The sequence below is a fragment of the Calidris pugnax genome, unplaced genomic scaffold (assembly GCF_001431845.1).
Source record: "Calidris pugnax isolate Ruff unplaced genomic scaffold, ASM143184v1 scaffold27, whole genome shotgun sequence".
Lineage (NCBI taxonomy): Eukaryota > Metazoa > Chordata > Aves > Charadriiformes > Scolopacidae > Calidris > Calidris pugnax.
In genome coordinates, this window is record NW_015090893.1 from 13350333 (window position 1) to 13362992 (window position 12660).

The 12660-nt window shown below is 42.0% G+C and overlaps 1 protein-coding gene across 3 annotated transcripts in view; it reads right to left on the minus strand.

Annotated features, from left to right (window-relative positions):
• Positions 1-273: 273 nt before the first annotated feature.
• The window catches only part of RUFY1 (RUN and FYVE domain containing 1), a 15767-nt gene continuing 3380 nt past the window's right edge, over positions 274-12660 (minus strand). The window contains exons 1-18 of one of the 3 annotated variants that reach the window (XM_014947868.1): positions 12629-12654; positions 12142-12333; positions 11690-11807; positions 11005-11106; positions 10476-10599; positions 9291-9349; positions 8511-8576; positions 7821-7890; positions 6800-6901; positions 6261-6377; positions 5943-6110; positions 4896-4993; positions 4305-4424; positions 3383-3512; positions 2501-2595; positions 1984-2032; positions 1716-1793; positions 875-1018 (exon numbers count right to left, since the gene is read on the minus strand). In XM_014947868.1, the coding sequence (XP_014803354.1) occupies positions 875-1018; positions 1716-1793; positions 1984-2032; positions 2501-2595; positions 3383-3512; positions 4305-4424; positions 4896-4993; positions 5943-6110; positions 6261-6377; positions 6800-6901; positions 7821-7890; positions 8511-8576; positions 9291-9349; positions 10476-10599; positions 11005-11106; positions 11690-11807; positions 12142-12298 (1797 nt within the window). In that variant the 5' untranslated portion in view covers positions 12299-12333; positions 12629-12654. Of the gene's footprint in view, positions 1019-1715; positions 1794-1983; positions 2033-2500; positions 2596-3382; positions 3513-4304; positions 4425-4895; positions 4994-5942; positions 6111-6260; positions 6378-6799; positions 6902-7820; positions 7891-8510; positions 8577-9290; positions 9350-10475; positions 10600-11004; positions 11107-11689; positions 11808-12141; positions 12334-12628; positions 12655-12660 lie in introns of those variants that run through there. The other 2 variants (XM_014947866.1, XM_014947867.1) reach the window with 2 other exon arrangements.

The window sequence follows — 12660 nt, forward strand, 5'->3', positions numbered from 1 at the left end:
TACTTCTGACTGTCTCATTAACCTCATTAATGAGAGCCATGCACCCTTGCTGATACATGCTGGGGTCACTGCTCACCTTCCTGGGAGGCCGGGAAGCCGTTGGCTGCCACTGCAGAGCCTTGGCTTTGCCTGGCACCTCCCACGAGAACACCTTGAGCTTCAACTTGTTGGTCAGTTATTCAAGATCACCTCACACTGTGCGGGGCTGTACAAGAACAATCTCTTCCAGGATCCATCACCAACAGCTGTCAGAAATCACAACTTCATTCTCCATTCCAGTTTTTGCAAAAGGCTTTATTGTGTAACCGCCGTACTGTGGGCACAGCCACTCCGAGCAAGTACAGGGTGTAGGTTTTGACTCTGCAGTGAACAGAAGGCACATTCATCGACACTCATCATAAAGCTCTTTCTATAGACAATTAATAAATTGACCTTTCTCTGTACTTAGAGCAAATACAAAACTGTACAGGAGCCAGTGAGACACAGGAGCGCCTGCGGCGGGGACGGGGGGGAACAGAAGTTAATGTGCAGAAGGACAGCGACGTCTAGAGGGATCAAATAAATGTAGAAATGCCATATACAAATTTTAATACAAATACCTACAAAAGTCAGAAAAGTGAATTTGCATTTTAGTTTCAAATAGAACTTGAAGGGAAATTACAGCTGATAGATTATTTTTTTTTTAATCATTCCAGTTGGAGGAATATTAGTGTGCATAATCCCTACAAATTATTTTACACCGCTCTGTTTGACAGTGGATAATATTAGTGCCCAGGCAGCCTGCCCCGCAGAGGGTGGTGCCTGCAATTCAGAATTAAAAAAATAATGGCTACTTTTCCAATGTTGAAGTGGTCCTGTCAGGGTTAGGGAAGCCTTAGGAGGAATTAGACGAACACCGCTGAAGGAGTAAAGTGTGACAGGTATCGCAAACACGGACAGGCTTCGGGTACGACGGCAGCGCCAGTTCGTTACTGGAACACGTGTTGCAGAAGATGTCCCCGCAGTTTCTGCAGTGATGCTGCAAACAGAGAGGCAGAGTAAGCACAGCCCCAAAAACCCGCCTCAGGAAGAGAGAAAGCAGACCTTAGAAAAGCTTCTGGAGGCCACTGACATCACCCTCCGGTTCCCCACAGGCCCAGCCCTCCCGGCAGCACCTCCTCCTGTGCAGAGGATGGAACCCAAGCGGGGTGACCCCTGCACACCCCAGCTTCCTTCCCTCCCTCCTTCCCTGGGGTGACCCCCGCACAGCCTGGCTTCCTTCCCTCCCTCCCCGGGGTGACCCCTGCACACCCTGGTTTCCCTCCCTCCCTGGGGTGATCCCCGCACACCCCGGCTTCCCTCCGCGCTGCCGTGTCAGAGCGTGGCTCCCCAGCAGCCGGGTGGGCTTTCAGGAGGGCAGGCAGAGGCTGGTCCAGGGCTGCTGGTGTCCCAGCTGTCCCCAACCACCGAGCAGGACCCCCCCAGCAGCCACAAGGGCCCCCTCACTGCACACCTTTCAGGGAGACGAACCACCACAGGAACACAGCCCACAACAGCTCCCTACCATGAAGATTACTTTTAGGATGGGAAATACCAAATGACTTCTCTATGTATTTCTCATGCCAACAGGGTGTGGAATTGAAGCAGTGTCATCTTCCCGAGCCAACCAGGCCACAGACCAATTTTTGTTTTCCATGACAAAAGGAAAAAAAATAAAATCCACTGAACATCCCTACCTTCCTCCTGGAGATAGAGAACTCCTTCTCGCATTGCTTGCAGTGTGTCGCTTCGTCATCCTTCAGCCAGGTATGGCCCTAGAAAATCGGAACGAAAACCTCACTGTACATACAAATAAATTTATAAAATAAAAATCAAAAGGCAGCTTACCAACATCGTTGGTATTTTTCAAAAGCTATCTTTTAAAGGAGGATAAATGTGGTGAAATTTGATTGTGTTGAATGAAATGTGTATGTTTAGTCAAAGTATCCATGAGATGCAGAGTACCTTCAGCGCTTTATTTACTTCTTTAATATCTTCCATCTTCAGCTTCGATCTGGGAAAAAAAGTAAGAATTACTCCCTCTGTGTGACTTTACATTTAGGTGTTCAATGTCACCTGCCATTCCACAGTCCAGCCACTGAACCTGAACTGTAATTCCTCAGTCAGGGCCCTGTTACAAGCTCTGAACCAGTTGGTGTCACTGGGAAGCTCTCTCACCTCAGGGTTTGTCCCCTTTTTAGTGTATTCAGAAAAATGGGGGAAAAGCACAGTTCTGCTGTAAGAACTCAGCATTTACTGTATCGTTTCCTCTCTCAGCCATCTCACTCATGCTTACTCAAGATCCTTTCTTCCCCCACTTCTATTTCATGGCTGTTTCGTTTCCCTTGTGCAGCAATTGCCTCCTAAAATTCTCATGGTTGTTAATTTTTATAACTGGACGTGTTTAAAAATTATTTGTATCAGTTTGATGCTCCATTCTCCAGGTTACCTCATGTAGAGGAGCTCAGTCCCCAGAACTTACTGGCTGAGATGAAGTCCCATTTCCTGAAGGGCTTGCTCCTGCTCCTCACAGACTTTCTCTAACTGCTGCTTCTCATCTTGCAGTTTTCTCAGCTCCTACAAAATCAAGCACAAAATCAAGTTTGTTGTGTGCTGAGTTGGACCTATAACTTAGGTTGGTTGATCTAAACTACCCAAGCACTTCACAAGAATAAGCTCCTTTACAAAGCTCCCTATTTGTAAGGCTTGAGTTTTAGAATTACAGGGGTGAACCATCCATGGGTTCTTGTAGAGCACACACAATGAAATCTTTTAACCACATTTACCAGAAAGAGAGAAAGCTTTTCAGGCTTTAAACATCCCTGGGCACAGCTAGAATGCAGCAGTCCCATGCCCACACATACTGGTGTACAACTGTGCCCTCAAAAGCTAAACTGCTCGATACAGAGAAGCAAATTCTCTTTAGGCTAACAAGAATGCTCATGCTTAAAAAGTAAATTGCATTCAGTTGTTTTGAGTGCTTGAGAACATGTTCTTATTTTATTACATAGAGCTGAAAGACCTCAGGCTGTCTCTAAAAGTTCCGAACTTGCCACTTCCTCCCTGAGCAGGAGTATGTCACCGTGGGACAGCTGATGAGCGTTTTGTCCCCCCTCAGGTTCAGCTGCGGCTGGTGAGCGGCTCAGACGTGCAGCCAAGGCAGGGCAGGCACAAACCTCCTCAGCCTCCTCCAGCTACAGCTGTTTTCACTGCCTGAGCCCTCTGCTGGCATTTCATGTGCAAGTTTGTGTTACAGCAGCTGAGGTTTTGAAACCATTCACAGAAGAAACACTCTACTAGAGATGCAAACATTGCCCTGGTTCTAGGTCAGCTTTAATCCTCAACACATTTACACTGCACTTACCTTTTTCAGTCCTTCCATTTGTTGCAGTTCCGTTTTAAGCAGAGTTGCAGCATCCTTCTCTTGGTGTAGTTCTTTTTGCAAAGTTTGTCTCTGTTCCTTTTCAGATTTTAACTCCTTTTCCAGAGTTGAGCTATTTAAAAATAATTCATTCTAAGAAACCCTATAGCAGAAAAATATCCTATAGCACTTAAGGATAGCAACAGCATGAGAAGAAGAAACCTTGTCCAAAAGAGGGCAAAAACTAGAGTGGTGTTCTGGGAAAGGAAAAAACAGGGATGTTATGGCAGCAGACATCAGAAACTGTAATAGCAATTTCAGGTCACAAAAAACAAGCAGCAATGGATGGCTAGAAGAAAAAGACAACAAACAAAAAAAACCAAACCAAAACCAAAACCGATCCCCACAAGTACGTATTTGATCACCTGTATTTAAACAGCCATGTTTAAAAATTACACTTTACCCTGAAGTCTGAACAGTGAACGGAGCATTTTCTATAGGTATTAGAAACCCTTAGAGGATTAACATTCCCTAAGAACACCAGGATACCCCCAAACCCCTTCAAAACACACAATCCATTGGGATGACAGTCACTTACATGCTCAGCCTACAAGTGTGTCTATCTCCTGACTTAGTAAAAAAGCAACTGAAAGCTCCATTGTTAGTCAGAATGACCACATTTCTACTGGCACTTTGTGCTCTGAATGGGATGTTCTGGAAAAAGCCTTTCAAAATCCTCTTGCTAACGGTGCACAATACAGATATGCTGTGCTTTCTCAAATCTTGTGTACTTCTGTCAACACTTGCTGAACCCTATATAACTCAAGCCTACCTCTCTTTAGACCTTAGCACAAAAGGTGTAGAAAGCACTTCTTAAAGAAAAGGTAGAAGAGAAGGTAAAAAGCCTGATTATCAGATGAAATACCATTTGCTGTCCAGTTGGGACATCTGCTGCCGACAAGTGTCAAGCCGGCCAGCAAGCTCTTGCTTCATCTTGTTGCATCTTTCTTCAGCAGCCTGCCTTGCCTTTTCTGCGTGCTGCAATCTGCAAAGCAAGGAACAGGTACATTTGTTGTCCATTTACATACTCCTCACCTACACCCCCTCCTTCTCTTCTTTTAGATTCACCACACAGATCTTTATAAAAGCTTGAACTGAAAATGTTAGTGAAGAAAAAACAAAACCACAACCCCACACCTTTGCAAGCAACTATTTCTGAAAAAACCCCCACCCCAAAAGCAAGAGTCATACTGGATCTTTAACTAAAGTCAACATGTTTCTGAACAGCCTGCCTATGGAAAGAGTTATGGTTTTCAAATGGGTCAATCATGGGCATGTTTGCCTGGAAAAAAGGGAACAGGCAAACGCAGAGGGTGATAACAAAGAGAAAGGAAAAAGAATGTCACACTGGCACGCACGCCCCAAGTCTTTACAGGAGGTGTATGAAAGGTCATCCGATAGAAGTTTCAGGTTTCTACTGACTTCAGTGTTGACTTTTTGAGCTTGCAGTTATTACCTCTCTTCCATTTGTTTCATTGAGGACATCATCTCATTTGTTTTTCCTTCAAAAGAGGATATGGCTTCTGTTTTCTGCTGTAATGAACTCTCTGCATTCTGCAGGAATAAGTGAATAGATATTCCAGGTAAAACACTTTATAGTTTTCTAAAGTGCAAAGTGTTTAATGAAAGTCTGTCACTAGATAAAGAAATGTTTAGCTCGTTACAGGCCATGCCTGGGTCTAACTGGAATGTACAAACAAAATGCCGGTAATACCAAGCAGATGTGCCTCAACTGTTTTTGTTAAGATCTCTGAAAAAAACCTTAACTGTACTACGTTTCGACCTATGAGATCATCTACAAGACAAAAATCTTCTCTTTAGAAACAAACTCGAAGAAAGAAATTATCAGATTAAATTGACAGGCTAAGAATATCAATTATGATTTGAATGTATCCACTGCACTCAGCGGGCATGGAAGCAGGAAGCCAAAAAAACCCCAACAAAATAAATACTGCTTTTGAAAGCCAAGGCATAGCTCAGCACTGGGGCTTCACTGGCCACGGCCTCGCAAGTTTCTGTGCATCTGTGAAGGAAGCAAAGGTCCAGATAAAGCCTGAACAGGCATCAGGAAACAGTCCATAAAAACTGAGAGAAATCCCCTCTGGGTTTCTGGCACCAAGTATGGGAGGGGCAGTCTGGTTAGACTGATTAATGTTAAACTCATTTCATTAATGGAGACAAGCTCTGGGCATTCTGTGTGCACACTACTACTCCATCGCTTCTTTGTAGAAATGCCTATCAGTATATATATTTGCTGGATGATCCAATTGCACACTATGAAGCACACTGAAGGAAACTCCCCTCCTTTCCTACCATACCCCATATAATACCAATAATGAAGCATAATAAAAAAAATTAAAAGTTTGAAAATATATATTCTTCAGAAAATCGTTGCATCTCAGTATTACTTCAGATGCATAAGGGCATATGCACCCCCAGTGCACAATTAATGGGTAAAGACCACCAGCACAGCTGTTCTTTCTGTTCTCCACTATGCTCATACCTGAGATTTGTGAAACATCTGCAAGTTAATAGCCTTCACTTCTTCTAACTGTTGGCGAAGTGCAACTAAAGTGTCTTGTTTTTCATGAGTATCTTTTTCCAGAAGTTTCATGGCAATTTCCATTTCCGTTTTCATTCCAATTTGTAGCTCCAACTCTTTCTCTAGTTCCTTAGAAAGAGATTTCCCAGTTATTGTTATGTAGTCATATGTCAGGGATAAGCATTTCCAAAACCCATACAACCCCATTCACAAACTGTATTAGTCTGAGGTCAGAATCCTGTATCTTTCATTTAATTTTCTACAGTTAAGTTTCCTTACCAGCCTAATTTTTTTTTCTTCTTTCAACTGCTTCCAAACATCACTGTACATTTCATCCAGACCCTGGCGTGACTGCTTGTAAGTATCCAATTCTACTTTTGTATCCTCTTTTGTTACCTAAAGGAAACATTAACAAAAAAACCCACCTAGGGTCACAAAGATACTTATTTAAAGTTTGGCTGAAGTTCTTGCATGTTAATACAATATTTCTGTGTGCTATTTCAAGTAAAATCCTCCTATTTTACAACTAATAAGCAGGCAAACGTTAGTAAGCCCAAGTTTCAAAGAACAGAGTCAAAATAAAGAGAAACTGTTTTAATACTTTTAATCCTTTCTCCCTTCTTCAGGTATATGTTTGAGTGTGTAGCAAAGAACAGCAAAATCTAACGCCTGTGTGTATCACACAGCAATCTACACAGCAGCATTTTAAACTGTGCTTAGCATTCCAGCTCAAAGTGCTTTCGAGAGCACTGCCTACAGTTGATCAAAAGAGATCACTTATTTTAATGATCCTTGTAATCTATAAATAGGTGTCCCACCTCAACACTTTTTTCACTCCGTTCACGAATTAATTCGTTTTGTTGTTTTAATTGCTGCTGCTCTTCCTGAAGTGATCCAATTCGGTCAGTTGCTGCTGCAAGCTGTTTACAAAGAGAACACATCTATGTTTAATCACTGTACAAGCAACATCTGGAGGAATTCTAAAGTTAGTAGCTCAGCCTTTGCAGCAGGTGCACTGCTCACTTCCCCTTTTGTCCCTTTCATTGTCCACAGAAGCTGCCTGACCTTTTTGCAGCCACACTCACTCTACAGCCTCAATGATTAAGCCCACCAATGTTTGTTCACTTGACTTCTGCTTCACGCCCTCATCAAGTATTTTTAAATATTAACCATGCAAAGAAACACATCCTACTGTAAAAGGCTAAAATCCACCCCAGCTCTGTGATCCGTGGTATTCATTCTGGTATGAACTAAGAGTCATAGCTGACATTCACTCCTGGAACCTTATGGCAGTATCAAGCTGAGATACCCTAAAAAGCACTTGACACACAGATATAAATATATATATATAGTTTATAGTGTCTGTAAACCCACCACACCACAAAAACCAAAATAACCATTATCATGCATGCTGCTGGATTCTATTTCAATTCCCTGCTAGGAAAGATTTCCAAACTGAAGTGTGATTAGTTTCCTTCTCTTCTTCTGAGTTCTGTTTAGCTCGCATGATAAATACATGGGTATATGCAGAAGGAAGAGGGACGAGTCATGTTCATTACAGTGGTGGTATGGTTACTTTTGGGTGGAAACACCATTGCAAGACAAAAAATTGACTAAGGAAATGGGTCTAACAAATAGGTGCCCAAACATTTTAACAGCTAACATAAGGCAGCAGCTTTCCACAGGGCTTTGCCCATGTGCCAACTCATGCCAGTCCTACTAATCCCCCCATTTCACTAGTATCAACTCAAATATTTTTGCTCCCAAGGTATATTCTTAGGAAGTCTTGCTGCTGATGGAAAAGAGCTATGAGAAATATCTAACAAACCAGCCACAAACCTCTTCCTGGAGTTTTGAATTGGTCTTTTCCAAACAGTCTATTTTGTTCTGAAGATCCGCAACCGTGCAACTGCAGGAAGGAAAAGAGATGCATAAAAACAATAAAAGGAGTGACAGTGTTCAGCATTTATTCCTGTCCTCAATAATACTTTCACCAACTTGCATTTGTTAACAATGAAATACTTTGGTGAGCCAGCAAGGAACTCAGAGGAAGGAGCATTGTCCCTTTTAAGCCCTGAGAGGATCATGCATTTCCCTACACATTGGCAGCCCTATTTCTGGCTTAAGCTTTTGCTGTCTTAACACCTCTCTGATGTGCAAAAGGGTAAGTGGCGCCGGCTCCTACCACTGTGCAACCTGTGGGGGAAGAATAGAGACTCTTCCTTTGAAGAATTAATTCCCAGATGCACTTGCTATAGCTTTCTCTTGAAAAAGTAGCTCCAAAATCTTCTGATAATCACTAATAAGTCTCAAAAAAGTCAACTGTTATTACACAGACTTGTATTCTGCATTGTGTATGCCATCAGAAGAGTAAGACTGCAAAACAAACTAGGATTTTAGGAAATAATGAGAAAAGGAATTTCAATATCAGACCAAAATCTACGAGATTGACAGCAGAGCCATGCAAAGCCATACTGGAAAAGCTAAACAGGACAAATATTTGTACATTAGAATAGATGAAAATCCCACCTTAGATGTCGGTTAAGTTCTTCCACGTAGTGCTTCTGGTCAAGGACAGCTGTAATCCCTCCATCTCTAGTTGAAAAAGAGAGAATTTATTGATTGAGAAGAAACTCCCTTCATTCCAGAATGTTCGTTTGTACTAAAGTTTTCAGCATAGACTTGCAAACTGAGTTGAATCCCTTCCTCCTTTTCATATAAAACACTTGTGCCTAAGCTAGTTGGGAAGCACTAGGGAGATGAAGCAGCTCTTTATATGCTTTTCCTGAGCAGTTAAACAGCACAGGAAGCACACAAACTATGCCCCCTCCATTCACTACAGGTCTTCCAGACACAGTGATGCTAAAAGTTACAGTCTCCAATTCACCTAACATTTAACCTAAAAGTACATTTTTCCTATATAATTGACCTCTCCCACAAAGACAGCTACTTAATTGAAAGTGTTTCTGAAACAGCACTCAGAAACAAAGCAGCAATCTAGCAGTGGGTGACCTGGCAGATCACGTCTTCTAAAACCCAGTAAAAACAAAACCTAAAATTCTGGGAGCTTTTAATTTGGTCCCAGCTAAAGACACAAACTCCCCACACTATGTCATTGTTAAAACCAGCATGGGCTCAACCTTTGAAAATTACGACTTTTTAGCTAACAAAACCTATATTGGATTCTCTTTTTTTTTTAATGGTTAAAAGTGTTCAAGCTCTCTAGTACCCGTGTGCTCCACAGACCATCTGACAGGTTTGTTCTACAAAAACCATAAAAATTTAGAATCACTAATTCACCATACATACTGTTTGCTATCACTGTCCTGTGTTTCCTTAAGGTACAAGGAGAAATCAATCACTCCGACCTGAAAAATATATTTAAGACATTAACACACCTTCACAGCGTAATTCTGTGTAGCAGCAGGCATTAATTTATATTTGAAAAAAGGTAAACAACTGAAGCTTAAGTTTAGAAAGACAGCTAGTGAGAAGCAAACATATAAGTTTGTCATAAAAGCATCAAAATAACCATATTCAGTGTGCTCAGTACTGTTATCCGTTACCTAGTTATCAGTTTTGACAGCATTTCCATAAACCACTACTTAAAGAGATGGATACTTAAGTGCTTTTTCTTGATTCAATGTGGGAAACATTACAAGCTTCCAAACATGATATTCCTGTTCCCCTGTCTACCCCTTCACCCCACAAAACAAGCAATCAAACAAACAATTAAAAAACCCAACCAGAAAAAAAAACAACTTAAATCATGCTTTCTTAAAACAAATACAGTATCTTATGGAGATGTGACATTTAAGCACATTTAAGATGTGACATTTAGTTTTTATAAATAGTTAGCCATGTTCATAATTTGTAGAACAGGCACAATAATGTCAACATTATTTTCTGCAAGATTATCTTTTAAAGAGCAAAAAGGTTAATAAGAATGAAATTATAGCAACATATGCTTTTAATTTACAGCTTAGAGAGTTAGACTTCTGCAATGCTTTTGACCCATTCTGTCAGAGGTTACCTAATTCAAAAGTAAAACAGACTGGCTGAAAGAGGACACGGTCTCAAATTACAAAATACTCACAGTAAGTTAAGCTCAGATTCATGGACATTTATTTGTTTGGACCATAAATACCTCAAAACATTCCTCATAATCCTCAGCTGTTTCATTAAAGCAGCAGAGGTATGTGACATCACACACACACCAAAGCCAAAAAGAAACCACCGTTGCCTCTCAAAACAAAAGCTCCCATAAATCCCCAGGGGATTGATCCTGCCAATGTCTCTCTTGTAATTAGCTTAGTTCATCCAATTTTTGATTTATCATAAGACAAGCAAATGCCCACTTATGAAAACAATGGCAAACCCTGGCTTCGTGCCACATTCAAGAATTCTGGACCCATCTCAGTATTGTATTTATAGATGTGCTTAATTCTACTGGAATCTTATATAGAATGATCTTATTTAAGCTTTAATATTCACCTGGGAGTCCAAGTCTTCTCCTTTTAAGCATAGGTTTGCATCTATAACGTTCAGTCCAACTAGCAGACCCACAATGACTGCTCCTTCTTCCTCCATCATCAAAGCATCAGGTTCGTAAAACTCACTAGAAGAAATATTATAAGGCATCACTGCACATTGCAACAAAATGGTGCTTCCATCACTGAAATAACATAAATAGTAACATAGTCCTTATAAAGCTCCCTCTTTGCTAATTTATTGCACAAGGTGGAAGATGCAGAACTCTCAAATACCCTAATTGTTCCTCTGTAGGTTCAATGCAAAAACAACAAACAACTTGATCCTCTGCAGGATGTAAGAAAAAGCTTAAAAGCGGTCAATTAATGACTTCTTACTCGTGCAATGCAAGGTTTCAGTGACTCAGTGAACAGTATACATATGTCTGTACTGTTACCTTAACAGGTGCTTATGGTCCAAGAGTACTTTGAGATAATCTGCCAGTTTCTTTTGCATGAGTCAGTGAACAGTATACATGTGTCTGTACTGTTACCTTAACAGATGCTTATGGTCCAAGAGTACTTTGAGATAATCTGCCAGTTTCTTTTGCATGAGCGCTAGATAAAGCCAAGCCCTTCCTCTTCCTACAGCAGTCCTAAAAAGAAAAGTTGCATGTTTTGGTAAAAACAAAATGGTTTATTAACTAGATTTATACAATTCAAAACTCTCCTTTCACAAAGTGTTCTCTCCAGAACACAGAAGCATTTGAGTAAATCTCATTGCTTCAGCAAAGTAAATTATCTTGTAAAATCTTCCTAACTTGGAAAGACATACATATCTTCAACTACCACAACCCAACTACTGATGCATCCAAGCATTAAGACTAGTCTCTTTTCATCACCCTGAATTATCCAAATGAAATACTACTAGCACATGCACAAAATCAGACAAAGCCATAAAAATGACAGAAAGAAGAAAGAAAATATGTGAAGACTCCACAGTTATTTTTATCAAGCTTATAAAAATTCCCAAATGCTGTTTTTTAATCTGACAGCATTGTTTGAATCAGAAGCAGAGAGTATTTTGACATGTCCTCCTTATCTCTTGGAGAAGTCAATGCCTCCTACATATTTTTCTCTTTGGGAACAAGATCTCATTAAGGAAGACAAGAGACTACACGAAGGATTCTTTTTCCCAGCAGCACAAATGAAATGCATCATCCCCAACAACCAACTTACTTTAACTCTGGCAGATTTTTAACACTAGTTGCTATATCTGATGCTTCAGGACAAAGTTTTTCCACTAGCTCCAAAGGACCAAAAAATGATTTGTTCTGTCCAATAAACGTCTTCTTCACTAAAAGGAGTATACAGAGAAGCTCGTGAGGAAAAGCAACAACTCCAGAACTACAAAAGTTAGTCTGCGTTTTGCCTTACCAGCTCCTAATATGCCAACGAAAAGGGGGCATTAAAAATACCTTGACAGTTTAGGAGGCACAAAATACAGGGTATATCAGAAGGTAACCACATAGTTGTATCTGTAATACTGATTAGCATCACACAGTGTATGCAATTAACATTAATGCCATAGAGAAGTCAAACTGGAGACACGGCGAGACACGACACAGACTCATTTATCGGCCTCTCCTCAGTGCGGCAGCCAGACCCGCGGCGGGGGAGCGGGTGCCCACCTTTCAGGCCATGCTTGAGGCAGTGCTCCAGCACTACGAAGAACTGCTGCAAGGGAGGGAAGTCGGAGTCCAGCGTCCGGCCCAGGCTCAGGGCCGACTGGATGAGGATTTTGATGCTGAGCTTCATCATGTTCATGAGGTTGGCGCGCTCCTCCATGGCGTGGCACCTCACACCTGGGCGGGGGGACACAGCTGGAGAAAGAAAAGCTGCTTTTAGAAAGGCACTCCCCGTGACCCGGCACAGCGCTGACAGGAGCGGTGCCTGCCCGCCTTGGCCTCCATCTTGCGGCTTGAGAAGAGCTGGGTACAAGGCACAGCCAGGGCGAATCCCCGCAACGCGCGGAACCAAAACTGACACCGGGGGAAGCGGGGTCGCTGCCCCGGCCCTGTCGCTCCCAATTCCCGCCGCCCTGCGGTAGGGACATGGCAGAGAACCCCCCCCAGGCCTAGAGCCGCCTCAGCGGGCGGGCGGGCAGCAGGGCCCTACCTGGGCTGAGGCGAGGAGAGGCCCCCCCCCCC